The following is a 25638-nucleotide window of genomic DNA, read 5'->3' as shown; positions in this document are numbered from 1 at the left end:
CACCGCAACCTCCGCCTCCTGGGTTCAGGCAATGCTCCTGCCTCAGCTTCCTGAGTAGCTGGGATTACAGGCACGCACCACCATGCCCAGCTGATTTTTTGTATTTTTAATAGAGACGGGGTTTCACCATGTTGACCAGGATGGTCTCGATCTCTTGACCTCGTGATCCACCCGCCTCGGCCTCCCAAAGTGCTGGGATTACAGGCTTGAGCCACCGCGCCCGGCCTAATCTAATTTTTAAAAGATAAATTTCATATCACTATAGAAACAGAACAAGCAATTCCTGTGAGACATGTATCTTTAGAAATTGTGGGAGTTTGCTGTATAATGTTACTGCCCAAGAGGAGAGTGGGACCAGCCAGTGACCTTTCCTCAAACAGGCTATGACTGGATGTCACCACTGCCAATCGTTTCTGCCTCAGGAGAGCTAATAAAATCCCAACGCATCTTCTTCTTTTTATTAGAGGGGAAAAAGCCTTCTGTGTCTAATTCTGAAAAAGAGGGGTGTGTGTGTGTGTGTGTGTGTGTGTGTGTGTGTATTTTGCAAGGAGAGACATAAAAATGAAGAAATTTCCAAATGGAGAAGCCACTATAGAGTCGTCTGAATCCTGGGTCACTGGACTGAGTAAAGAGTAAAAGGGCAAGGCAACATCCCTTGATATTACACTCTAAGTTCCTAAAATGTCTCCTTATCGCTTACTTTAAGGAACTCAAACTTAGATCTAGCTTGATTCTGGTGAGCATCTGTTACAACAGCAAGTCCTTGAGATGGAGGTGTTGGATCTCAAGAGTATCCTTGAAAACAGGAAGTATGTGTTTTTGTTTTCTTTTGTTTTTTTGAGACAGAGTTTCACTCTTGTTGCCCAGGCTGGAGTGCAGTGGCGCAATCTTGGCTCACCGCAACCTCCACCTCCTTAGTTCAAGCACTTCTCCTGCCTCAGCCTCCCGAGCAGCTGGGATTACAGGCATGTGCCACCATGCCCGGCTAGTTTTGTATTTTTAGTAGAGGTGGGGTTTCTCCATGTTGGTCAGGCTGGTCTTGAATTCCCGACCTCAGGTAATCTGCCCACCTCGGCCTCTCAAAGTGCTGGGATTACAGGCGTGAGCCACTGTGCCCAGCCAGAAGTATGTGTTAGAGGGGATAGGAGAGCCCTCAGAACAAGCTAGGTAAGGATATGGGAGGCAGGGGCAGTACCCTCAGTCTGCACACCAGCCCTTGGAGGGACATTTCATTATGGCTGATTTTTGAAAATGTGGTCTGCTTTGAAATCACCTCAGATTCCCAAATCTTGACTGAGTTGCTAAATCAAACTCTCTGGGTGTAGGAACGTGCATTTTAATAAGCTTTCTCCCACTGCTATTATACCCAGTGAAGTTGAGATTTTTCTAGTAAGGGTAGACATCAGGCTTAAAAAGCACATCTTTCTGCCATGTTGCCACTCTTCCCTAGAAGAAAACCCTTGTCATGTGAAATGATAACAATAGTCACTGTTTACTCAGCACTTACCATATGCCAGGGTGTGCAGTAAGCAATGACACAGAAGGAAGCAATCACACAAATTTTGCAGATGATGAAGCAGAGACGAAGAGAACAAGTAGCTTGTCTAAGTTTGATCAAGAAGTAAACAGTGAAGTCAGCATTCAAATGCAGGGGTCTTTGATTTCAAAATCAGGTCTTAACCTCTGGGTCAGCGGACTTCAGACTTAAACAGAAAATGCATCAGAATAACCCAGAAGACTTGTTCAAACAGGATGCCAGGGCCTTATCTCCAGAATGTCTAATTCAGTAGGCTTAGGGTGGGCCCTGAGATTTTGGGTTTCTAAAAGTTCCTAGGTGGGCCAGGCACGGTGGCTCATGCCACCACCTTGGGAGGCCGAGGTGGGGGTGGATCACGAGGTCATGGATCAGCCTGGCCAAGATGGTGAAACCCCTTCTCTACTAAAAATACAAAAATTAGTCGGGCGTGGTGGTGCATGCCTGTAGTCCCAGCTACTCAGGAGGCTGAGGCAAGGAATTGCTCGGACCCAGGAGGCAGAGGTTGCAGTGAGCCAAGATCATGCCATTGCACTCCAGCCTAAGCGACAGAGCAAGACTCTGTCTCAAAAAAAAAAAAAAGCATCAGAGTCTATATCTGTCAGATTAACAAAAAAAAAGTTCCCAGGTGATGCTGACGCTGTGCCTCTGGGGACCATCACTATGAGAACCACTGCTCTAAAGTATAACACCTTTCATTGCTCTTTTGTGCAAACCCAGCGACTGTGAAACCAGTTTTGATTCCAACAGCCTTATCTATATTGAAAGGTACCAACTGTAACCACCAGAGGAGTTTGGGACAGTCTGGATTGAGTCTGAAATTGGCTCCATTGTTTCAAGTTTAAAGGCACACACACAACCTTAAAGGCATGACCCCAGGCACTACAAAGCTGGGCTTGTAGTGGAAAACACTTGAACTCACCTATCAGAGGGACATTTTCTGAGGCTGGCATAATTTCTGCCACCATTAGCTGAAATACAGTCATGGCCAACAGGATGGTCACTCCCAGGGAGACCTTTTCTCCAGAGGCTGCTGGGAGATAAAAACTCAAAGGAGCCAGAAAAGATATGAGGACACATGGTATGAGGAGGTTGACGATATAGAACGAGGACCTCCTCTTCAGAAGGAGGGTGAATGTGACATCCGGGTAAGGCTCAGAGCAGCAGCCATAGGAGATCACGTTCTTCACAGCGGGCATGCCATGGACCTCCCATTCCACATCTTCAATGAAGTCAGAGAGATCCCCGCTGTCCAGGGCATTGAATATGTCCACCTGATTGCCATTGTAGGTCCAGGAACCAAAAGTCAGGTTGCACTGCTGGTTGTCAAAAGGGAAGTAGGTGACATCTACCACACAGGAGCTTTTGGTGATGGCCGGTGCATCCCAGGTGATCAGCCCATCATACCGCAGGACCACATTGGTGTTCACAGGCTCTGAAGATTCATCGTCAGCCCTGGAGGTCAGATGAGGAAAATGAAAGCCGCATGCTGGAACTTGCCACCATCCTTACCCAGACAGCTCACTGTACCTGTCCCTTCAGTGTTTTGACAATGGACCACCATTTTCCCTGTCAATCAGGAGTTTGGAATTAAGTTGAATTTGCCCTTCTCCTCCATCTCCTGTAACTAGTCAGGGCCAAGTTTTCTTGGATTCTTCCTTGAAAGCATCTCTGCTCTCTAACCCTTCCTGTCCATTCCCAATGCCACTGTCTTGAACATGCAGACAAAAAGTAAGTCTGTCGATACTAAAATCTGCTTACTTAATTTGTTAACTTTAGGTACTAGAATATTAAAAACAGCTTTGTATTGCTATTATAAAAGCTGTACATGTTTATTTGTAACATTTGGAAAACTCAGAGAAAAAAAATTGTTCACCCATAACTTTAGAGGAAGTCACTTATTCCAGATATATCTTTTTTTGCTTTATCAATAGTTATGCCTTGTATTTTGGGGTACAGAATTTCTATTTTTCTCTAGGGACTCTTTCTCCATTGCCATTGCAAGGCAGAGGAAGTGTTGGTCAAGGTGCCCCAGTGTCCCTGGCCAAAGGCTGGCTGGTTGACCCAAGCTTGGTCCAACACATTCACACTCTCCAGAGTTTAGATTTTTTTTTTTTTTTTTTTGACACTGAGTCTCACTCTGTTACCAGGCTGGAGTGCAGTGGCACAATCTCAGCTCACTGCAACATCTGCCTCCCGAGTTCAAGCGATTCTCCTGCCTCAACCTCCCGAGTAGCCGGGATTACAGGTGCACACCAACACACCCAGCTAATTTTTGTATTTTTAGTAGAGACTGGGTTTCACCATGTTGGCCAGGATGGTCTCGATCTCTTAACCTCGTGATCCACCCACCTTGGCCTTCCAAAGTGCTGAGATTACAAGCGTGAGCCACCACAACCGGCCAAGTTTAGACCTTAAGCAGAGTGATCCAAAGACCAAAAGCATCACCCTAGTGATGACTCCCTATTCAGAAAAAAGCAGACAGTCCCCGCTGTCTTGGACACAGAGCAGCCTTGCTTCTGTCCTTTCCGAGGGCTGGTCGTTTACTTTTTCCTTTAATTCAATGAGATGTACCATATCATTCTAACAAATTCCTATTTCACAAGGTTGCCAAAGTCAGTTTCTGATGCTTGCAACTAAAAAGCCTTAATTGGTACATTTCTGTTAACATTTGGATGCATATTTTTGTAGTCTTCCTTACAATTTTTTCCCCGCAAAATATATTTTGGCTAAATATAATGTGGTATTCTGGACTGGACCCTGGAACAGAAAAAGTACATTCACGGAAAAACTAGTGACATCTGAATAAAGTAGTTTAGTCAATAACATTGTATTAATTCTGGTAAGTGTATTTTGGTTATGTAAGACATAACATTAAGGAAAACTGGGTCAAGGGTATAAGGGAATTCTGCACTATCTTTGCAACTTTTCTATAAATCTAAAATTATCCCCAAATTTAAAGTTACCTTGCAAAAAAAGATGAGACAAAATGTTTTAAAATACATGGTCATCTGTTCATATTCTTCTACAACATTCTTTTGTGTCTAAACAGCATTCTATTATATTCCACTATATATTTTTTACACCATACACCATATTTATTTAATACACCATAGTTATTTGCTGTACCATAGTTAACACCATCATTGATACAACATAGTTATTTAATCAATCTACTGAGGCTTGACATTATGGTTGGTTCCAGCTTTATATTTATAAGCAATGCTGCCGTGAACATCACCGTAGCTAAGTCTTTGCATTTATCCACTGACTCTTTCCTTAGGTTAAATTGCTGAAAAAGGATGTGCTGGGTCGGAACACACATGTTTTTGAGGGAGGTGAGGGATAAAAAACTACATATTGGGTACACTGTACACCACTCGGGTGATAAGCACACTAAAATCTCAGATTTCTCCGCTATGTAATTCACACATGTAGCTAAAAATCACTTGTACCTCAAAATCTATTAAAATAAAAAATATATTGCCTGGGCATGGTGGCTCACACCTGTAATCCCAGCACTCTGAGAGGCCAAGGAGCACGGATCACTTGAGTCCAGGAGTTCGAGACCTTCCTGGCCGACATGGCGAAGCCCCGTCTCTACTAAAAAAATACAAAAATTAGCCAGGCGTGGTGGCGCACGCCTATAGTCCTGGCTACTTTGGAGGCCGAGGCAAGAGAACTGCTTGAACTCGGGAGGTGAAGGTTGGAGTGAGCCAAGATCGTACCACTGCACTCCAGCCTGGGTGACAGACTGAGACTCCGTCTCAACAACCAAAATAAATTAATTAATTAAATAAAATTATATATATTTAAAGAACAGACATGTTTTTAAGGTTTTTATTTTTTCCACTCATTAGAAATTAGGCGCCACAATATTAACTGTAATGGTCTGATTGAATTCACTGTATACCCGAGAGGATCTTTACTGTGAGTGTTTGTGGAATTTTTGAAAATGCCTGAACTACCCCATGTAAGAGTGAGAAATGTGTACAGTTAGCTATCTGAGAAGTGAGAACTATACATGAACTGAGAACACTGCTCACCCATCCTACCTGGTGCAAAAGGAGAGATCTGGAGATCAGAGAGACTGTTTGGAGCTAGAACAGTTGCCATGGGCAGGGTCCCAGCAGGAAATAAATGGCCTACTCAAACGAGATGACCTGAGGAGAGTTTAGGAAAGGGGGTGTTCACAAAGGCATGGACAGGATGCAGAGAAACCATCCCGGATGTGAAGATGTGCAGAGAAAGTGCAATTACCAGAACTGGAAAGAAAGATTTGCATGAAGAGTGTCACCAAGATAGGAGTAATGACTTTCTGTCAGGGGACACACCCAGCTCACGGGAAGAAAGCAAGGGAATACACACCCTAACCTCACTCTCTGTTCTCCCTACGGCTGCCTACTATGCTCCACATTGGCCAAACCCAACCCCAAGCCGAAGGGTAAGGGAACTCACTGACCAAAAACATCACCCCAGCTACTTTCAAATAGATTTTTGTTTTTGTTTTTTCCCTGTTTGTTTGTTTTGTTTTGCTTCTTTGAGACAGTTTCACTCTTGTTCCCCCAGCTGGAGTGCAGTGGCGTGATCTCGGCTCACTGCAACCTCTGCCTCAAAAGTTCAAGTGATTCTCCTGCCTCAGCCTCCTGAGAAGCTGGGACTACAGGTGCCCACCATCATGCCTGGCTAATTTTTGTACTTTTAGTAGAGACTGGGTTTTGCCACGTTGGCCAGGCTGGTTTCGAACTCCTAACCTCAGGTGATCCTCCTGCATTGGCTTCCCAAAGTGCTGGGATTATAGATTAGATGTGAGTCACCACCCCTGGCCTTTTTTTTTTTTTTTTTGAGATGGAGTCTCACTGTGTTGCCCAGACTTTAGTGCAGTGGCACAATTTTGGCTCACTGCAAACTTTGCCTCCTGGATTCAAGTGATTCTCCTGTCTCAGCTTCCTGAGTAGCTGGGATTACAGACGTGCACCATCACACCCGACTAATTTTTGTATTTTTAGTAGAAATAGTGTTTCACCATTTTTACCAGGCTGATCTCGAACTCCTGACCTCAGGTAATCTGCCTGCCTTGGCCTCCCGAAGTGAGGCCCAGCCTGGAGTAGTTTAAATACATTATATTAAAATATATATATATTTTGGCCAGGCATAGTGACTCACACCTGTAATCCCAGCACTTTGAGAGTCCGAGGCAGGTGGATCACCTGAGGTCGGGAGTTTGAGACCACCCTGATCAAAATGGAGAAACCCTGTCTCTACTAAAAATACAAAATTAGCCAAGTGTGGTGGTGTGCACCTGATCCCAGCTACTTAAGAGGCTGAGGCAGGAGAATCACTTGAAACCAGGAGGCGAAGGCTGTAGTGAGCCAAGATCACACCATTACACTCCAGCCTGGGTAACAAGAGCAAAACTCCATCTCCAAAAATAAAAAATAATTTAAAAATTAAAAAAAAATTTTTGTAGAGACAATGTCTCGCAGTCTTGCTCAGGCTGGTCTTGAGCTCCTGGCCTCATATAATCCTCCTGCCTCGGCCTCCCAAAGTGCTGGGATTACAGGTACAAGCCACTGTGCCCAGCCAAGACATTATTACTTAATCACTTCATGACCAATATCTTATTGTTTATCTCCTTGTTTTTTTGATCATATCACTGCTTGGAACTTGCAGTGGCTCCCTGTGGCCCACACAATACTTCTACACCTCCTCAGTTTAGCGTTTTAGCTATTCCGTGATGTATTCCCACCTCACTTTCTAGCTGTGTGCCTCTGCTGGCCTCCTTCACTCCCACCCCACCAATCAAGGCCGGAACCCCGACAAACCCTGTGAGTTTCTCTTACCCAAACTCTTTCCTTAACCCGTAATAGGCCCCTTTTCTGCAATCTAACACAATCTTCAAGACTCTGCTCAAAAGCCGCCTCCACTGTGAAGCCTTCCCTTCCTCTCCAGCCAGACATCTTTCCATTCTTGAAGGGCCACAGCACTTGATTCTGTGTTATAAGGAACCTGCATTTTACCTTGCGTTACAGTTTTTACATACATAACTTATTAGATTGTGCCTTGAAGTCAGAGACTGGGTCTTAAAATTCTTATTTACTTCTCATAAAAATATCATGGAGATTTGAGTTCAGAAGCTGATTCAGGTTTTATAACCTTAGGTGTGTTATATCTCTATCACTCACCTGTAACAGTGGGCATTATAATACCTGAAGTCTTCCTTTTAATTTTTATATTAAACAAATAACTACGTATGTTAATTTCCATTGCTGCTGTAGCAAACTACCACAAACCTAATGTCTTTTTTTTTTTTTGAGACAGTCTTGCTCTGTTGCCCAGGCTGAAGTGCAGTGGTGAGATCTCAGATCACTGCAGCCTCTGTTTCCTGGGTTCCAGTGATTCTCCTGCCCCAGCCTCCTAAGTAGCTGGGATTACACGCACACGCCACCACACCCGGCTAATTTTTGTATTTTCACTGGAGGTGGGGTTTCACCATGTTGGCCAAGCTGTCTTGAACTCCTGACCTCAGGTGATCCACTCACCTCAGCCTCCCAATGTGCTGGGATTACAGAGGTGAGCCACTGCACCCAGCCTCTAATGTCTTAAAACAACACAAATTTAGGCCGGGCACGGTGGCTCAAGCCTGTAATCCCAGCACTTTGGGAGGCCGAGGCGGGTGGATCACGAGGTTAAGAGATCGAGACCATCCTGGTCAACATGGTAAAACCCCGTCTCTACTAAAAATCCAAAAAATTAGCTGGGCATGGTGGCACATGCCTGTAATCCCAGCTACTCAGGAGGCTGAGGCAGGAGAATTGCCTGAACCCAGGAGACGGAGGTTGTGGTAAGCCGAGATCGCGCCATTGCACTCCAGCCTGGGTAACAAGAGCGAAACTCCATCTAAAAAAAAAAAAAAAAAACCACAAATTTAGCATCTTAACAATTCTAGAGGTCAGAAATCCTAAAATCAACATGTAGCGGGGCTGCATTCCTTCTAGAGTCTCTAGGGGAAGATCTATTGCCTTTCCTTTTCCACCTCCTCGAATCCACCTACATCCCTTGGCTCAGGGCCCCTTCTTTACATCACTAACCTCTGCTTCCTTTGTGGCATCACCTATTCTGATTGTCCCATCTCCCTCTTATAAGGACGCTTATGTTTACATTGGGGCCAACAGGATAATCTCTCCCATCTAAATTTCTAATTCGATCACACCTGCAAAGTCTTTTTTCGCCATGTAAGATAACATCTTCACAGGTCTTGGGGATTAGGATGTGCACATCTTTTTGGGGAGGGTATTATTCTGTCTACCATACTTTGTTAAGCCTCAACTCCATGCAGACACCTAGTAAGCGGCCAGTGTGTATTAATTTCTTCCCCTTCCCTCTGTTTCTGTGTTTCATGTTCTCAACTAAACTATGAAAAAATATAAGCTGGGACAAAATGTAAGCTGGAGGTCAGGAAGGCATGTTTAGTAATATAACCCACACAGAATATTTAAATTGCTTTCCTCTTACCTTCCCTTTCCTCAGCCACTCAGTGGCCTTCAGGTAGTGATACAGTTTGGCTGTGTCCCCACCCAAATCTCATCTTGAAGTGTAGCTCCCATAATTCCCACATGTTGCGGGAGGGACATGGTGAGAAGTAATTGAACCATGGGGGCAAGTTTTCCATGCTGTTCTTGTGACAGTGAATAAGTCTCATGAGATCTGATGGTTTTATACAGGGGAGTTCCCCTGCACATGCTCTCTTGCCTGCCGCCATGTAAGACGTGACTTCGCTACTCATTCACCTTCAACCATGATTGTGAGGGCTTCCCAGCCATGTGAACTGTGAGTCCATTAAAACTCTTTTCTTTTTTAAATTACCCAGTCTTGGGTATGTCTTTATTAGCAACAAGAGAACAGACCAATACAGGCAGCCCCCTCCCCTCTTCTGTATCTGATCAAAGACTGAACTAACTTTAGTTGTCTTACAATTGAGCAAAAATGCCTTTCCCAGCGTTAGCTATAAGAAGCCCACTCCTGGGAACTGGGGAGGAGCAGACTGATGAATGAGGGAGCAGGGAGAGTTGACCAGTGTTCTCAGACCCCAGAGTGCCTAGAACCTGTGTAGACTTGTGTGTTTACTCAGTCCCAGGATTCCTTCCTCCTTCCATCTCCAATATCTCTGTCTTTCACATATGCGCTTTTCTTTCCTTCCCATATCAAAAAGAATTTGCCCCCTCTCTCTTCCCTGCTAACTTCCCTTCCAGTCCTGTGAGTCCTCTCCTCCCACGCCTCCTTCAGGATCTTGCCTCCCTTGGCCCCTCTTGTCACTTTCCCACTCTGTTCACGAGTCTCTCCTGCCATACTCCTTTTCTCCCCAGCACTTCTTTCTCTTTCATCTCCTTCCATGCACTGCTTTCAAAAGTAACTGATACCTGCTGTTGTCCCATTTCCTCTTGCCTTTATTTCTTGACTCCTGCATTTTGACGTCCTTCCGACAAGTACAACTAGGCAAATCTCAAGACTTCTCCTAAGTCTTCATCTGCTTCAACTCTTCCCAAACATTGGAATTATGGATTTTTCCTAGACATCCTCTCTTCCCTTGGTTTTTATTACATGACTCTCTTAGTTCTCCTTCTACCTCTTTAACCACTAATTCTAAGTTTCCTCTGTAAATTCCTTAAATATAGAGATTTTTTTCAATTTTATCCTCAGACATTTTCTTTCCTTCCATGAGTAGTTTTTTTATTCTTTTTTTTTTTCTTTTTTGAGATGGATTCTCACCCTGTCATCCAGGCTGGAGTGCAATGACATGATCTCAGTTCATTGCAGCCTCTGCCTCCTGGGTTCAAATGATTCTCCTGCCTCAGATTCCCAAGTAGCTGGGATTATAGGCACCTGCCACCATGCCTAGCTAATTTTTGTATTTTTAGTAGAGACGGGGTTTCACCACATTGCCCAGGCTGGTCTCGAATTCCTGACCTCGTGATCCACCTGCCTTGGCCTCCCAAAGTGCTGGGATTACAGACGTGATCCACTGTGCCCAGCTCCATGAGTAGTTCTATAGGACTTTAAGGACTTTTGACATCTCTATTAGCACTGACCGGTTTCTCCAAGTTTCAGATTTGCCTTTGCAATCTCATTATTGGACATTTCCATGGGGATGTTTCTTTAGTTACCCAAACTGAACATCAAATTCATCCTCTTTTTTTCCAAAACTGTTTCTCGTCCCCCTCCTTTATTTCCAGTCTCATCTGGAAGTCTTGCCATTCTCTAAATCATCTTATATAGCTAAAGATAGTTATATAAGCTGGCCTTAAAGCTAAATTCTAGACAAATTCTTTTGAATACAATAGGGCACCCAGTTCCTCACTAGGTCTAAAAGCCAACCATTAAAACTGCTTATTAAAATCCAACCACTGGGGCCAGGCATGGTGGCTCATGCCTGTAATCCCAGCACTTTGGGAGACCAAGGCAGAAGGATTGCTTGAGCCCAGGAATTCAAGACCAGCCTGAACAATATAGTGATACCTCATCTCTATAAAAATTTTTTTAAATTAGCTGGGTGTGGTAATGCACACCTGTAGTCCCAGCTACTCAAGAAACCGAAGTGAGAAGATCACTTTGTTACCCATGGAGGGTGTCAACTACAAGTTGTCCATGCTCTTGGCAATCTGAACAAAGAATTGGACAAAATGCACAAATAAAGCAATGAAAGTAGAGCACAACGAAAGAAGCAATAAACGTTCAGATTTATTGAAATGAAACTACACCCCATGGAGTGAGTGTGGGCTCCAGTGAGCAGCCCAAGAGCACCGGTTACAAAATCTTCTGGGGTTCCAGTACCCTTTAGAGGTTTCCCAGTGGTTACACACTATGTAAATGAAGACTTGGCCCACAACCAATTGGAGGCTGAAGTGAAGTTACACCTTATGCAAATGAAGATGTGACCTACAACCAATCAGAGACTGAAGTGAAGTTACACCCTGTGCAAATGAAGACTTGGTCTGTGACCAATCCGAAGCTGAAGTGAAGGCTCCCTGTCTCCAGGCCCTACTGAGGAGAATACTGCCTCAACTTGAGCCCAGGAGGTCAAGGCTATAGTAAGCTGCAATTGTACCATGGCACTCTAGTCTGGGTTACAGAGTAAAACCCTGCCTTAAAAAATAAATAAATAAAACCTGACCACGAAAACTCCATAATGAATTCAAATTTAAAATTTCTGTAATCTGTTTTTTACCTAATCTAAAAACATTGTAGCCTCTTATGCCAGCCACTATACTAACCATACACTAAACATTCCCATCAGAGCTTTGAGCCCCAATCCATTTATTTCTCTACTGATTTGCTAAAAGAGTCAGTATCTACTTGAACTATTATAGTGCTACAGAGCTCACTATTTCTTGGGACAATTCATTGTCAAGATTATTAGAAAAGTGTTCTGGTTGTTTTGCTTTGTTTCGTTTTTATTTTTTTGAGGAGAGCTTATCTTTCCTTCGGCTTCTACTGATTATCTTGTCCTCTGGAGCAGTGTTCTCTTTTTTCTACCTTACTCTCTAATTGCCTAAGGTAACCATCAAGTCTTCAAGGTCTTCTTCCCTCTTCCAAACTAAGCATCAGCAAATTCAACTATTCTCCTGTGAAGTGGCTTCCAGGGGTATCTCCTTCCTGATCACTCCCTAACCAGTCTGGCTCCATGGATTCAGGCACCAACGGTGACTCTAGATGCTAAGCATCTTCCTGCCTGAAGTGTCTTTATCACACTGGACTGACTCACCTACCCACTGCCCCTATTTCTCCTTCTCACCACAGCTCAGGAAGCCCATTGTGTTGTCTGTGACGCTCTGTACCTGCTTCTGAGAAGCAATGATACTGTGTCTGACATCGGAAGATTCTACAGAGTCAGGGATTCAGCTAGGACTGAGCTCAGGGAAATAATAGCCACGAGTAGGGGCCCTTCTTTGCCTGATCCTGTCACACTCTTCCGTTTTCATTTCAATTTGTTAAAGGCATGAAGATGTCATCCAACCATAGTTCCATTTAGAGGTTCCTCTATGCAGCAAAACTCTGAGAAGTTTTACTGAAAAGGAGAAGGCAAAGGAGAAGAGAGGAGCAGAAACAGAATGGTCGGTGAGTGACAAGAGTGCAGAGACAACTAAAGAGCCAACCAGAGGAAAAAAAGATGATTAATCAGTGTGGTGAAAGGTGCTGTGTAAAGGGGCAGGGAACAAAATTCACACATCTCAAGGTCAGTGACGGGGGAGTGGGGAAGGGAGAATGAGGACAAAATGACCAAAGCCGCAGAAGGCTTATGTGAGCTCATGAGCACATAACTGGCTTCTCTAATAAGGGAGGAGTGGGGTCAGCTTAACTTAGAGTGCCTTGTAAGCTTGCAAAGAAGCATTTCAGTAAGAGCTGGTCACTGCCTCGGCCAGTCAAAACAGGACGGACAGGAGGAACACCATTCTGTTTGTTTTTCGGAGAGAATTGTTAGAATTTACAGAATGCTGGCCAGGTGCAGTGGCTCATGCCTGTAATCCCAGCACTTTGGGAGGCTGAGCTGGGTGGATTGCGTGAGTCCAGGAGTTTGAAACCAGCCTGGGCAACACGATGAGACCCTATCTTTCCTGAAAATTAAAAAAAAAAATTAGCTGGGCATGGTGGCATGCACCTGTAGTCCCAGCTACTCAGGAGGCTGAGGTGGGTGAATAACCTGAGCCCGGGAAGTCAAGGCTGTAGTGAACCATGATCACACCACTGCAGTCCAGCGTGGGTGACAGGAGTGAGACTCTGTCTAAAAAAAAAAACCTTACAGAATGCTATACGAGCTCATCGGGGTCAATGAAATTATCTCTCTTTTTCTTTTTTTTTGAGACAGAGTCTCACTCCTGTCACCCAGGCTGGAGTGCAGTGGCACAATCTCAGCTTACTGCAAACCCCGCCTCCTGGGTTTAAGTGATTCTCCTGCCTCAGTCTCCCAAGTAGCTGGGATTACAGACACCGCCATCATACCCAGCTAATTTTTATATTTTTAGTAGAGACAGGGTTTCATCATGTTGGCCAGGCTGGTCTCAAACTCCTGACTTCAGGTGATCCACCTGCCCTGGCCTCCCAAAGTTCTGGGATTACAGGCATGAGCCCCCACGCCCGGTCTGTGTCAATGAAATTATCAGATATCACTCTCCTGCACTCTGCGGACAAGAGAGTGGTAATGGACGATGTGGCTTATTTTTGTGCTCTGTGTGTGTGTGTGTGTGTGTGTGTGTGTATGTGTGTGTGTGTGTGTGTGAGAGAGAGAGAGAGAGAGAGAGAGAGAGAGAGAGAGAAACACAGGGAGGGTGGGTAAACTGGAGGAATAAAGCCCCATACTTGAATGTTATTTCCCTTGGGAAGGGATACAAATGATTCCTCTGGCCCCTCAGAGTGGGGAACAGACAGAAACAGGGCTGTGATTCCAGAGGTCATGAGCCTTAGATGAGCTCTCTGAGTAAGGAGTGAGACTGAGACTAAAATCCAGGCTGCAACCCACCCGTGTTGCTTCCTTAAGGAAATCCATGCCCTCTGGAAGCCTCTTCCCAGGGGAGCCCCCTGAGGTGCCCCTCACTCACGTAGTTCTGAGCCGCAGAGGAACCTTTGCCACTCCACGGAAACTTGGATTCCGGAATAAAAAGAGTGAGAACAGGCGGAGCCACTGAGCTCAAACTGTAACCAGAGATCCGGTTTTTTTTTGACCTCCTTTGACAACAGGTGGAGCCACTGAGCTGAAACTGTGACAAGAGATCTGTTTTTTTTTGTTTGTTTGTTTGTTTTTTTGAGGTGGAGTCTTGCTCTGTCACCCCGGGCAATGGTACAATCTCAGCTCACCGCAACCTCCGCCTCCCAGCTTCAGGTAACTCTCCTGCCTCAGCCTCCCGAGTAGCTGGGATTACAGGTGCACAACACCACACCCAGCTAATTTTTGTATTTATAGTAGAGACAGGGTTTCACCATGTTGGTCAGTGTTGGTCAGGATGGTCTTGAACCCCTGACCTCAGGTGATCTGCTTGCCTCGGCTTCCCAAAGTGCTGAGATTATAGACGTGAGCCACCGCACCCAGCAGAGATTTTTTTTTTTTTTTTCAAACTGCAGCCCATGGACCTGCAGTACCCACATCCTCTGGAGCTTGTAGAAATGCAGAATCACAGGCCTGCCCCACACCTATGGAATCAGAATCTGCATTTTAACAAGCTCCCTGGGCGATTCATATGCACCTTATAGCTTGCGACACATAAACCTTACCTATCCATTATACAAGACCCCTTGCTCTGAGACCAGGAAAAGGTCACTTTGCATCCTATAAACTGGTTCATCCTCCACTCCACACGGAGCCCCAAATCCACAGGTCAGTTCCTAGATGGCCCATTCCAGTTTAATTAATTATTGATCCATGATCTTGGATGGTGAGTGTCACTGTTACGGGTTGACTGGTGTCCCTGAAAAATTCACATATTGAAGTCTTAGCCCCCAGCACTCAGGATGGGACTTGATTTAAGAATAGCATCCTGGAAGATGTAATTAGTTAGGTTAAGATGAAGTCATGCTGGAGTAGGGTTGGCACCCAATCCTATTGGGAATTTGGACACAGGGAACACACAGGAGAATGCCATGTGGGGATGAAGGCAGAGCTCAGAGTGATGCTTCCACAGGAACACCAAAGACTGCCAGCAAACCACCATTAGCTAGAAGAGAGGCCTGGAACAGATCCTAACACAGCCCTCAGAGGAAACCACGCTGTCAACACCTGCCTTGCAGACTTCTTATCTCCAGAACTGGGAGACAAAACGTTTCTGTTAGGTCACCTAGTTTGTGCTACTCTGCTATGGCAAAGTTAGCCCTAGCAAACTAATGCAGCCTCCACTTTCTCACCCGAGAAGGGGGAATGTAGATTGACGGTTTCCTTCCAGCTCTAAGCTTTTATGACATATTATTTCCTGATCTAAGTTTCTATGACCGTTATTTCAGGAGTCCTAGGAACATGGATTAATATTTAATTTCATGCATGTTTTAAACATTCCTTTTGCATCATGTTTGTTTGTTTGTTTATTTATTTATTTGAGATGGAGTCTTGCTCTGTCACCCAGGCTGGAGTGCAGTAGCACGATCTCAGCTCACTGCAACCTCCGCCTCCCAGGTTCAAGCGATTCTCCTGACTCAGTCTCCCAAATAGCTGGTATTATAAGCACCTGCCACCACACCCGGCTAATTTTTGTATCTTTAGTAGAGACAGAGTTTCACTATCTTGGCTAGGCTGGTCTTGAATTCCTGACCTCATGATCCTCCCACCTTGGCCTTCCAAAGTGTTGACATTACAGTCATGAGCCACCGCACCGCCCTCATTATGTTTAAATTCTATGAAATAAACAAGTTCACGTCTGAAAAGCTTCCGTTCTGAGCTGCACTTACTTGTTATATAAGACGATGTCCGGCCTCCACACGAGGTCACTGGGGATCCTGATGGAGTCTAGGCCATCGTACTGATCTCGGTCCCAGGTGAGATAGGCATCATGCCAGATTTGGCGGATCCACAAATAAGCAGTCAGAATTTGGTTTCTTTCATCCTACACAATGAATCCAGATGTAACTTTACCTAGCAGACACTTGAAATGTCTTCCATTGATAGGACACTTGTTCTTTACAATAGGGATTTCACAAACACTTGTCTATTTTCAATAAGTGAGAGCTTTATTATTCTATCCCCTTGATTGATTACCAAGATCATATTTTTTTTCGTCTTAGATTTAGTGTTCAGAATGTGAAGTGGACAAATATTTAAGTCTTCATATCTTTGCATGGATCAACTGCCCATATTTTCTGAAAATTGATCAATGAACTGCATACTTGAAAGCAAAAGTCAGGGAATAACAATGTGCAGAAGAAAAATCTTTCAAGTTTCTAACATTGTGTAATTAAACATATAGAAGCACTAATAAGCTATGCCATCTTAAAACACTACCTTTTTTAAAAATTTGAGATTAAATTCACATTACAACTCCCCATTTTAATCATTTTAGAAGGGGACATTTTAGAAGGCTTCCAATAGACTCACAATGTTGTGCAACCATCACCACTATCTGAGTCAAGACCATTTCCTCCTCTGCAAAGAAACCCCATCATCATTAAGAACTTACTGGCCATTTTCCCCTTCCTCCCTGCAGACCCTAGTGACTTCTATGCTGTTTTCTGTCTCTACGGATTCACCCACTTTGGACATTTCACATAAATGACAGCATATAGTATGTAACCCCACTTTCTTTACATTATCTAAGACTGTTACAGTTAACATCCAGATTAGGTAACACTTCATGAAATTAGCTACTTTTGTAGAAAGCTTCCTTTTCCCTGCATTCTCTTCTCCCATCAGTTTGCATACGGAGCTGTCATTCCCTCTCAAATTCCCTGTTAAGATATTCTCCTCAGAAAGCATGGTTGTTTATCCTCTAAGAATCATTCCAAAGAGTCAGCACCATATGTTACTCACCATATCCTTAATCTGAGAGAGTGTAATCTGCAGCGTGACATTCAGGACTTTATCTGTATCTTCCACTGGACGCAGAGCATTGGAATAATCTTCAAAAAGGTCATTAAACAACTTCTGAGCATATTTTCCATCTGCCGTCTCTACAGCTGCTCAACAAGAGGGATCTGGATCAACATTCAGAGTGTTGTGTGTATTTCAAGACAAAGAACGCGAGACCGAGGTCTTAAATGGGGGCTGGCCCAGGGCTGGTGAGGGACAAGCTTTGGGTGGATGGATGAGTTGCTTTTCTGGCGTGCCCTACCAAGATTAGAGTCAGTAGGAAGCACCGAACACTTCCAGGCGGTTGAATCATCTGTCTTCCCTGCCCTGCCCCACCTCCCCTCAAAGCAATAGCCCCAGATGAGACAAGACCGTTACATGTCACCAGCCTCTCACCTCTCAGTCTGGAAGCAGCAAAGTAAATCCAGCAAAAGGAGATGCAGGAATGGGACCAGTTCATGTTTCTCCTTATCCTCTATAATAAAGTCTCAGCCAGGCCGTGTGGTCTTCTACTTCCCCCTATGAATGCAAAGGATCTGAGCACAAGGAGCCCACACCGCCGCAGTCTTATGGTGACAGCTGGAGAGCTCAGGCTTGCATTGCACGCAGGACCCAGATCCTGAGATCCAGGACTGGCCTGCCCTCCCTCCCCTCTAGTAATTTGAGACTGGCAGCTCCAGTGTCTAACTTGTCGGGAACCCAGGGGGTGTTAGGTCCAGCAGTGCTGTTCTGGGTTGGGGGGCTGCGGCATCTCAGTTGAGGGTCCCTAGCCACCCTCACCGGAAACAACCAGACAGAAGAGGAGGTAGATGCAGGCAGCAGAGGTATGCCTGACACACCAGAGACTCCATCTAAGTAGAATGGGAGCTTTCTACACCCACCACGAGCAGATTCAGCCTGAGTCCAGGGACTAAGGGAAGCTCAACAGATTGCGCCGTGGAACCGCCATCCAGAAAGGCTCTATGAGCTTTCAGCAGCATTGAAGAGGGAAGGAGACACCTTTCTACGATCCCCAGAATATATTGGCATTTGGATTTTTTCTCTGCCTCAAATTCTGATCCCTCCTGCAGCTGTCTCACTGGGCACGGATCTTACATAGTAAATGTTTATGAGTACATGTGTGAGGGGGTGTGCTGGATGAGTGGGTATTCACTCGCTTAGGAAGCAGCAGTACTGTGAGTTGAATTTGGGCTTGACCGCCTGGGTTTGACTGCCAGCTCACACCCTGACTAGCTCTATTATTCTGGATAAGTCACCTAACCTCTCTGAGCCTTCCAGAACTACAGACTGGGGAAAATAATATTTCCTCTCTCTAGAGATACTGAGATAACTGTATGTGAAAGCACTTTCTACATGTCAGTAATTTTCATCTTTGATCAGCTTTGCAGATCCAGAATTTCTATATTTACCAACTCACCCAGGGTTTACCAGCTCGAAAAAAAAAAAAATTAAAAACAGGTTCAAAGGCTGACCAGATCAGCATGAGAATAATCACAACCAATGGTGATATGACTAATGATGATACTCTGCATTTGAATGCTACTTTATATAAAATGTCACAGTCACTTCTCATGTGTGATATAATTTTACTCCTATAGAAAAGTGTCCATTTTCAATTGCTACTTAGTCTGGAAACTCATATCTGTGCCTCCTCTTGCTGGGGAAACTGCTTTGGAAAACCATATTAAGATAGTTTGGTTCCCTGGAATTGGAGCAAGGAAATTGGATAGCTCTGTTTCATCAGGTTTCAGCCGCCTGATGAGTCATCCCATTCCTCTTCGGGAATGTATCCTCTGAGTGTAACAGACACTCAAGCCATCGGCGAAGTGTTTCTTAATTGCTTATCCCCTTGTGTTGATTGTGAAGACATTATTTTTCTGATGCCCCTAGTCTGGCTGACTCATCAAATGACACAATTCCGGTGCCTACACTCAGGCCTCCTTCAACAAACCATCCACTGCAGAATCTCAGAGCCAGAAGGTACTTTTGAAATGGAGTTAAGGCCTCATTTCCACACAAGGAAACTGAGGCCCAGGGATGCAGAGAGGCTTCCCTCCGGCAGTGATCGGCCAGAGGCAGGACCAGGCCGCCTGCCCCCGTCCACTGTGCTCACCCAGCACTAACAGTGCATCTCTTTCTTCTCATTGTCTTTCATCAATATGGCTTTTGCTGCCAGGTGGGTGGTAACTTCCTTGTGGGTAGAGGATCTTTACCTTATATGTCTTTGATTCCTTACAACACTCATAGGGTTGAATTGTAGTTGACATAGAGTCTACCTTGAATGGCGTCCCTTCCCTTACTATCCCTCTCCCCTCCCTTCAGGCTCCCTTCTCCCCTCAAGGACCTTTTAGGTTGAAGCTGCTGAGAACCTTTGCCCATTGGAGTCCAGTCTCCTGGGGGGTATCCCTGACTCCATTCCAGGAGGATGATAGCAATGCCCCCATTCCTTAGGATAGAGACCTGTCTGACAAAGAATCCTAGTGAATTCTGTGGCTAAAAGATCCTCTGTCAAGCAGCAGAGCAGGGATGGGTAGAACAAATATCTTCATTCTGCTACATGTGTTTCTTAAAACAAAAATTACAAGAGTCAAGCATAATATTTTGCAAAGGATTTTTTTTTTACCCACAAATGAATATAGCATGAATATTTGCTCCATTTCATTAAATACAGGATCAGAACATTTCCAACCTGTAAAGAGCTCTTCGAGGACCATCTAGCTGAGTTCATCATGTTACAGATGAAGAAACTGAGGAGTAGAGGTCAGAAGCCTTAGCAAGGACAGAAACCATTGCCCTGACTCTCAATCCAATGCTCCTTATACAACACCAGTGCAGCTGGTGAGGAAGCTCAGAGGAAATCAAGTTTCACGTGTGACTTTAGGCGGCTTGGGAATGCGCTTCCATCCAGCCAAGGGTGGGTGGGACCTCCATCTGCCCCACAGGAGGGTGGGTAACCAACTCTCCATCGAGAGCCATGCCAGAGACCCTCAACCTTTCCAGGAGCCTGGGCTCTTCGCAGAGGAGTGCTGTCCTAGGAGCTCAGAGCCATGACACCTGCTAACCAGTGCTTCACAGCTCACTGCAATGGCAGGAGATACCTCAGTGGGACTCTGTGCCCGAGGACCTAGTTCACTGCTACTTTCTAATTTGCTGGCTTTATCCTGGGTATGTGTCTTGAAATTGAAAAAAAAAAAAAAAAAAAAAAAAAAACAACAACGTCAAAGTTCCTTTAAAAGAGAACTACGTGAATTCCTTCACCTTACACCAGAGTTTGGGATAAGCGTTGGTAGTTAAGATGCAAAATCACTCCCAAAGGGCTGTCCATGGCACCACTCTTCAGACATTCCGGGGTTTACTTCTGTCTTTGTTTTATTAATCAAGAAAAGTGATATAATGTAGACTACAGACCCTGGAGTCGAACCGCTCGGATTCAAGTCCAGCCCCACCACTTACTAGCTGTGTAGCCTTGGGTAGATTATTTGACCTCAGTTTCTTCATGTGTAAAACGCAGGCAATTATAATAGTGCCCACCTCTTGGGGTTGTTTTGAGGACTAAATCAGTTAATGCATGTGAAACCCTAAAAACAGTGCTTAAACAACAGTGCTAGATAAATATCATTAAAGAGGAAAATGACATGTTAAGCATGACATCTGTAGCTCAATGCTGCTATTTATTTATTTTATTTATTTATTTTTCCTCTCCTCTTCCTCTCCCCCTTCCATCTCTCTCTCTGTCTCACTCACCCAGTCTCTCTCCTAACTTCTTGATAGACCTGGTTTGAGGATAATTGGTTTTTTGTTTGTTTGTTTGTTTGTTTAGAGACGGGGTCTTGCTATGTTGCCCAGGCTGGAGTGCAGTGGCTATTCACAGGTGCTATCCCACTACTGATCAGCATGGGAGTTTTGACCTGGGCTGGTTCACCCCTCCTTAGGCAACCTGGTGGTTCCCCACTCCCAGGAAGTCACCAAACTGATGCCAAACTTAGCGTGGACACCTGATCGGCACAGCGCACTACAGCCCAGAACTCCTGGGCTCAAATGATCCTCCCACCTCAGCCTCCCGAGTAGCTGGGACTACAGGCACACGCCACCACGCCCGGGAGGATGATTGTGTTATGTGACAAACAGCTTGTGCTATGGGTACGAGAATATTGGTCCTACTATTTTCTTGTCCTTTTTTATTGTGATGTTAATATTATTGTCAGTCCTCTGTGGATTTATTTATTTACTTACTTATTTCTGCAGTAGACTTTTTCATCCTCAAATCCACTTTGTGAGAGTTACCCAATCTAACTCCATCAGAGACTGGCAAACTCCCTGCAAAGAGCTAGATAGTAAATATTTTCAGCTTGGCAGGCCATATGGTCTCTGTAGCAACTACTCTTCTCTGCTGTTGTACTGTGAAAGCAGCCATAGGCAAAATGAATGTGTGGCTGTGTTCCAATAAAACTTTATTTACAAAAATAGGTGGCAGTGCATAGTGTGTTGACCCTTGATATAGACCAGCAGATCCATAAACCCACTTTGCTCATGAAAACTGCGATAGGGAACAGTGTTCCAGATGAAGAAGGGGCAAAGCCTGCAGGGAAAAGAGCTTGACGTGGGCAGATGTTTGGCGGGGCCAGGGCTGACTCCAGCTGCAGCTCAGCCAGTGAGATTCGAACTGCCTTCCAGCAGAGGCTCTGGGCATGAAAGAAGCCTTTCTAATAAACAGTCAGAAATATAAGAGAACTGGAGAGTAGGAAGCAGCCCTGTTGGATGCCTGGAGGCTGGGCAAGCCTCCTCACTTCCACAGGGTGACCGTCAGAGTGTCATGGGCAAGGAATTAGAGTTTCCAGATACAGGTGATGGTGGGAACGGTGGCTACGGCCAGGTCAGAGGCTGGCAGGGTGAGCAGCAGGGGAATGATTCAGAAGTTCAGGTGAGTCTCTGAATACAGACGGGCATGGAGGGCAGAGCTCAGGCAGTTTCACTGAGAGGTAAGAAGTACCAGAGCACTATTTTGTTTCTAGATTGCTAGAAATCCCAGCAACTGCACTCCCTCCTGCAATTGTACTCAAATCCATTGGCTTGGTGATCATTGTGCACTGTGGCCTCCAACTCCTGGGCTCAAGAGATCCTCCCATCTCAGCCTCCCAGGTAGCTGGTATTACAAGTGCACGCCACCAAGCCAAGACAGGTGATCATCTTAAAACACAAGTCTCATCATGTCACCCCTCTTCTTAGTGGATTCTCTCCAGTGGATTCTCACTTTATTTGGAATAAAAGCTCAGAACAAAAGGGATTCAGGAAGGGGAGGAAGGAGGACTTCTGGGCAAACGGGAACAGTGGGCTCAGAGCTCATTATGGTATGGGCACCAAAAGGTGATGACACTAGGTATGGAGCCGATTCTCCTTCTGTGACCTCACGTGTCTGTGTCTCACTGTTGTCCCACTGTGTTCTGGCTCTGTCAGTGGTGTGTAGCGGACTGGAAAAGTGTTCTGAGTGAAACCCAGCGGGACAGTCTCTCTTGGTGCTTCTGGGTATGGTGGAGGAAACGTCCCGCTCTTCAGCTTTCCCAACCATGACTTAAAACAGACCCAACTCCTGAGCATCCTCCTCGCCTCCTCCCCCTCACACCCATACGTTAGTCTACTGGGACTCCTGCAACAAAATACCATAAACCAGGTGAATCACACAACATAAATTTCATTTCTCACAGTCCTGCCTCCACGCCTGAGGACCAGCTCATCCAAGAATCAGCTGGAAGTCCAGACCAAGGTGTGGGCAGGGCTGGTTTCTCCCGAGGCCTTTCTCCTTGGCTTGCAGATGGCTGTCTTCTTATGTCCTTGCATGGTCTCCTCTGTGCATGTCTGGGTATTAATCTCTTCTTCTCAGGGAGCCATGAATAAGGACAGGCCTGGAGGGCAGGGCCCTGGCAATTTCCCTGAGATACAGAGTCCCAGAGCACTGTTTTGTTTCTAGGTTGTGATCCGATCCCGGTCTCTACCCAAACCCATTGTCTCCTCCAATGAAATGGGTCCCACCCCAATGACCTCATTTAACCTCAACTACCTCTTTAAAGACCATATCTCCAAATACGGTCGCATTCTTCAGTACTGGGGGTTAGGACTTCAGCATGTGAATTTTGTAGGATACAATTCAACCTGGAACACCCCACATCCAATGTGTGAACAAATCCCGCAGCTCCACCTTCACGACATATCGGGAACCCAGCCGCCTCTCCCCGCCTTCCTGTAATCTCAACACTTCGGGAGGCCAAGTCTGGTGGATCAGAAGGTCAGGAGTTTGAGACCAGCCTGGCCAAGATGGTGAAACACTGTCTATACTAAAAATACAAAAATTAGTCCAGCATGGTGGTAGGCACCTGTAATCCCAGCTACTCAGGAGGCTGAGGCAGGAGAATTGCTTGAACCCAGGAGGTGGAGGTTGCAATGAGCTGTGATTGTGCCAGTGCACTCTAACCTGGGCAACAGAGCGAGACTCCATCTCAGAAAAACAAACAAAACCACAAGTCTGCTCATGTCACCCCTCTGCTCAGTGGATTCTCTCCAGTGGACTCTCACCTTATTTGGAATAATAAAACCCAAAATCCTACAAGGCAGTACGTGATATCTCCCCCGACTTTTCTTCCCCTGCCCACCCCCCTCATTCACGCCACTCCAGCCGTCCTGACCTCCTTGCATTCCACACACACACTGTGCCCCTCCTTCTGTTCCAGTAAGCAGCATCCACCACGGATGCAGGAGGAGGGTGTGGAGGCATCTCCCCATGTCTCTGCTAATCTAATGCAACAGAAAGAACCTAAGAACACAGGAGGAGTCTTACAGCCCAGGTTCAAGTTCTAGCACCACCATTACTAGACATGTGAGTAGTAATTATTTCTTGGAGTCTCATTTTCTCATTTGTAAAATGAGGATTATACTGAGGCGGGCAGATCACCTGAGGTCAGGAGTTCAAGACCAGCCTGACCAACATAGAGAAACCCCATCTCTACCAAAAATATAAAATTAGCCCGGCGTGGTGGTGCATGCCTGTAATCCCAGCTACTTGGGAGGCTGAGGCAGGAGAATAGCTTGAACCCAAGAGGCAGAAGCTGCAGTGAGCTGAGATAGAGCCGTTGCACTCCAGCCTGGGCAACAAGAGCAAAACTCCGTCTCAAAAAAAAAGAGGACTATAGTATTTTACCCAAAAGGGTTATTGTAAGGATTCAAGAGAAAGGAGATAACGTGCCAAGCACACACCTGGCACATAGCAGGACTCTCAGTGAATGTCACTACGATTCCCCCTGCTGAACCACACAGGCTACAGTACTCAGAAAACACCCACTGGTTAAAAGAAACTCATAAAGTTGCCAACAGAAGAGCCAAGTTCATGAAGAGACATGAGTGGGTGATAAGAGACAAGCAGTTTTCTGGGTCAGGAGAGCAGCTGATACATGATCCAGGGTATCCGGTATGTCCAAGTGAGCGATCTGGGGACTGCGGCGGGCTCTGATGTCTGTGCTTTGTCAGAGGGTGCATACTGTTCTCCCTGAAATCCCCTGAGAGAATATATTTGAAAGCTGCAAAGCTGTACGCAGCAGCATAGAGTGAGTATCTCCTGGCTTCCTCCTGTTTCTGGGGTCTTTCTTCACTGCGCAGAGGAGTCCTCGTCCATGGGACATTTCTGGGCTCAACAGCAGCCCACTTGCTTCTGGGAACTTTTCAGACATGTTCTTGGGTTTCTGACCCCTTGTCACCCCAGGAGGTTCTCACCCCATAGGCTCTGCTTCCTCTTCTCAGAGCAGACCCTGCGGTTACAATTGTGCAATATTTTGCTGTTCGTTGCAATCACTGTCTCTCTGCTAACATTGTAAGAGTTAGGCAAATGACAAGCCTGGGAAAAGGCAGAAGGGGCGTGCTCTGCTCTTCTCCTGTTAACAGTAGCATATGACTTCAAAGATGCAAAATCCTACAGAAGGGAAGCTGGGAGATTCAGAAACAACACTGTGCAAACCCAGAGGATGTCCTTCCCAGGCAATTCTGGGAGCTACCAACCCCCAGCCTCTCCCACAGCTTCTGCCCCCTGAGAAGCAGCATGGCCCCACTGCCCCAGATCCCCACTTGTCTCCCACTCCCCCATCCTCTGCCCTGTCCTGGAAGTTGGGCAATAAAGGGACATGTTAAAACTGAAAAGAGGCAAGGGCTGGGCGCGGTGGCTCACGCCTGTAATCCCAGCACTTTGGGAGGCCGAGGCACATGGATCACGAGGTCAGGAGATTGAGACCATTCCAGCCAACATGGTGAAACCCCATCTCTACTAAAAATACAAAAATTAGCTGGGCGTGGTGGTACGTGCCTGTAGTCCCAGCTACTCGGGAGGCTGAGGCAGGAGAATCACTTCAACCTGGGAGGTGGAGGTTGCGATGAGCCGAGATCACACCACTGCACTCTGGCCTGGTGACAGAGGCAAGGAGGTGTTCTCTCCGAGGAAGCAATGTGCTGCTCCATCTCCCACCGCACCTGCCCTCAGCATCTCTTCAGCTAGGCTAACTTAGCCAAGAGCAGCTCCATGGGTATG

General features: G+C 45.7%; 1 protein-coding gene across 1 annotated transcript in view; it reads right to left on the bottom strand.

The window, feature by feature from the left end:
• Positions 1 to 17900, bottom strand: part of CHRNA9 (cholinergic receptor nicotinic alpha 9 subunit) — a 30753-nt gene extending 12853 nt beyond the window's left edge. Inside the window, exons 1-4 of the mRNA XM_032274327.1 lie at positions 17472 to 17900; positions 17037 to 17182; positions 15962 to 16116; positions 2311 to 2989 (exon numbers count right to left, since the gene is read on the bottom strand). Coding sequence (XP_032130218.1) covers positions 2311 to 2989; positions 15962 to 16116; positions 17037 to 17182; positions 17472 to 17535 — 1044 coding nt within the window. The 5' untranslated portion in view covers positions 17536 to 17900. The remainder of the gene's footprint in view (positions 1 to 2310; positions 2990 to 15961; positions 16117 to 17036; positions 17183 to 17471) is intronic.
• Positions 17901 to 25638: the final 7738 nt, after the last annotated feature.

Source organism: Sapajus apella, unplaced genomic scaffold (assembly GCF_009761245.1).
Source record: "Sapajus apella isolate SASKATOON/1434 unplaced genomic scaffold, GSC_monkey_1.0 scaffold5, whole genome shotgun sequence".
Taxonomy (NCBI): domain Eukaryota; kingdom Metazoa; phylum Chordata; class Mammalia; order Primates; family Cebidae; genus Sapajus; species Sapajus apella.
Note: the sequence above shows the minus strand (reverse complement) of the source record. Positions and strands in the feature narration are given on the sequence as shown.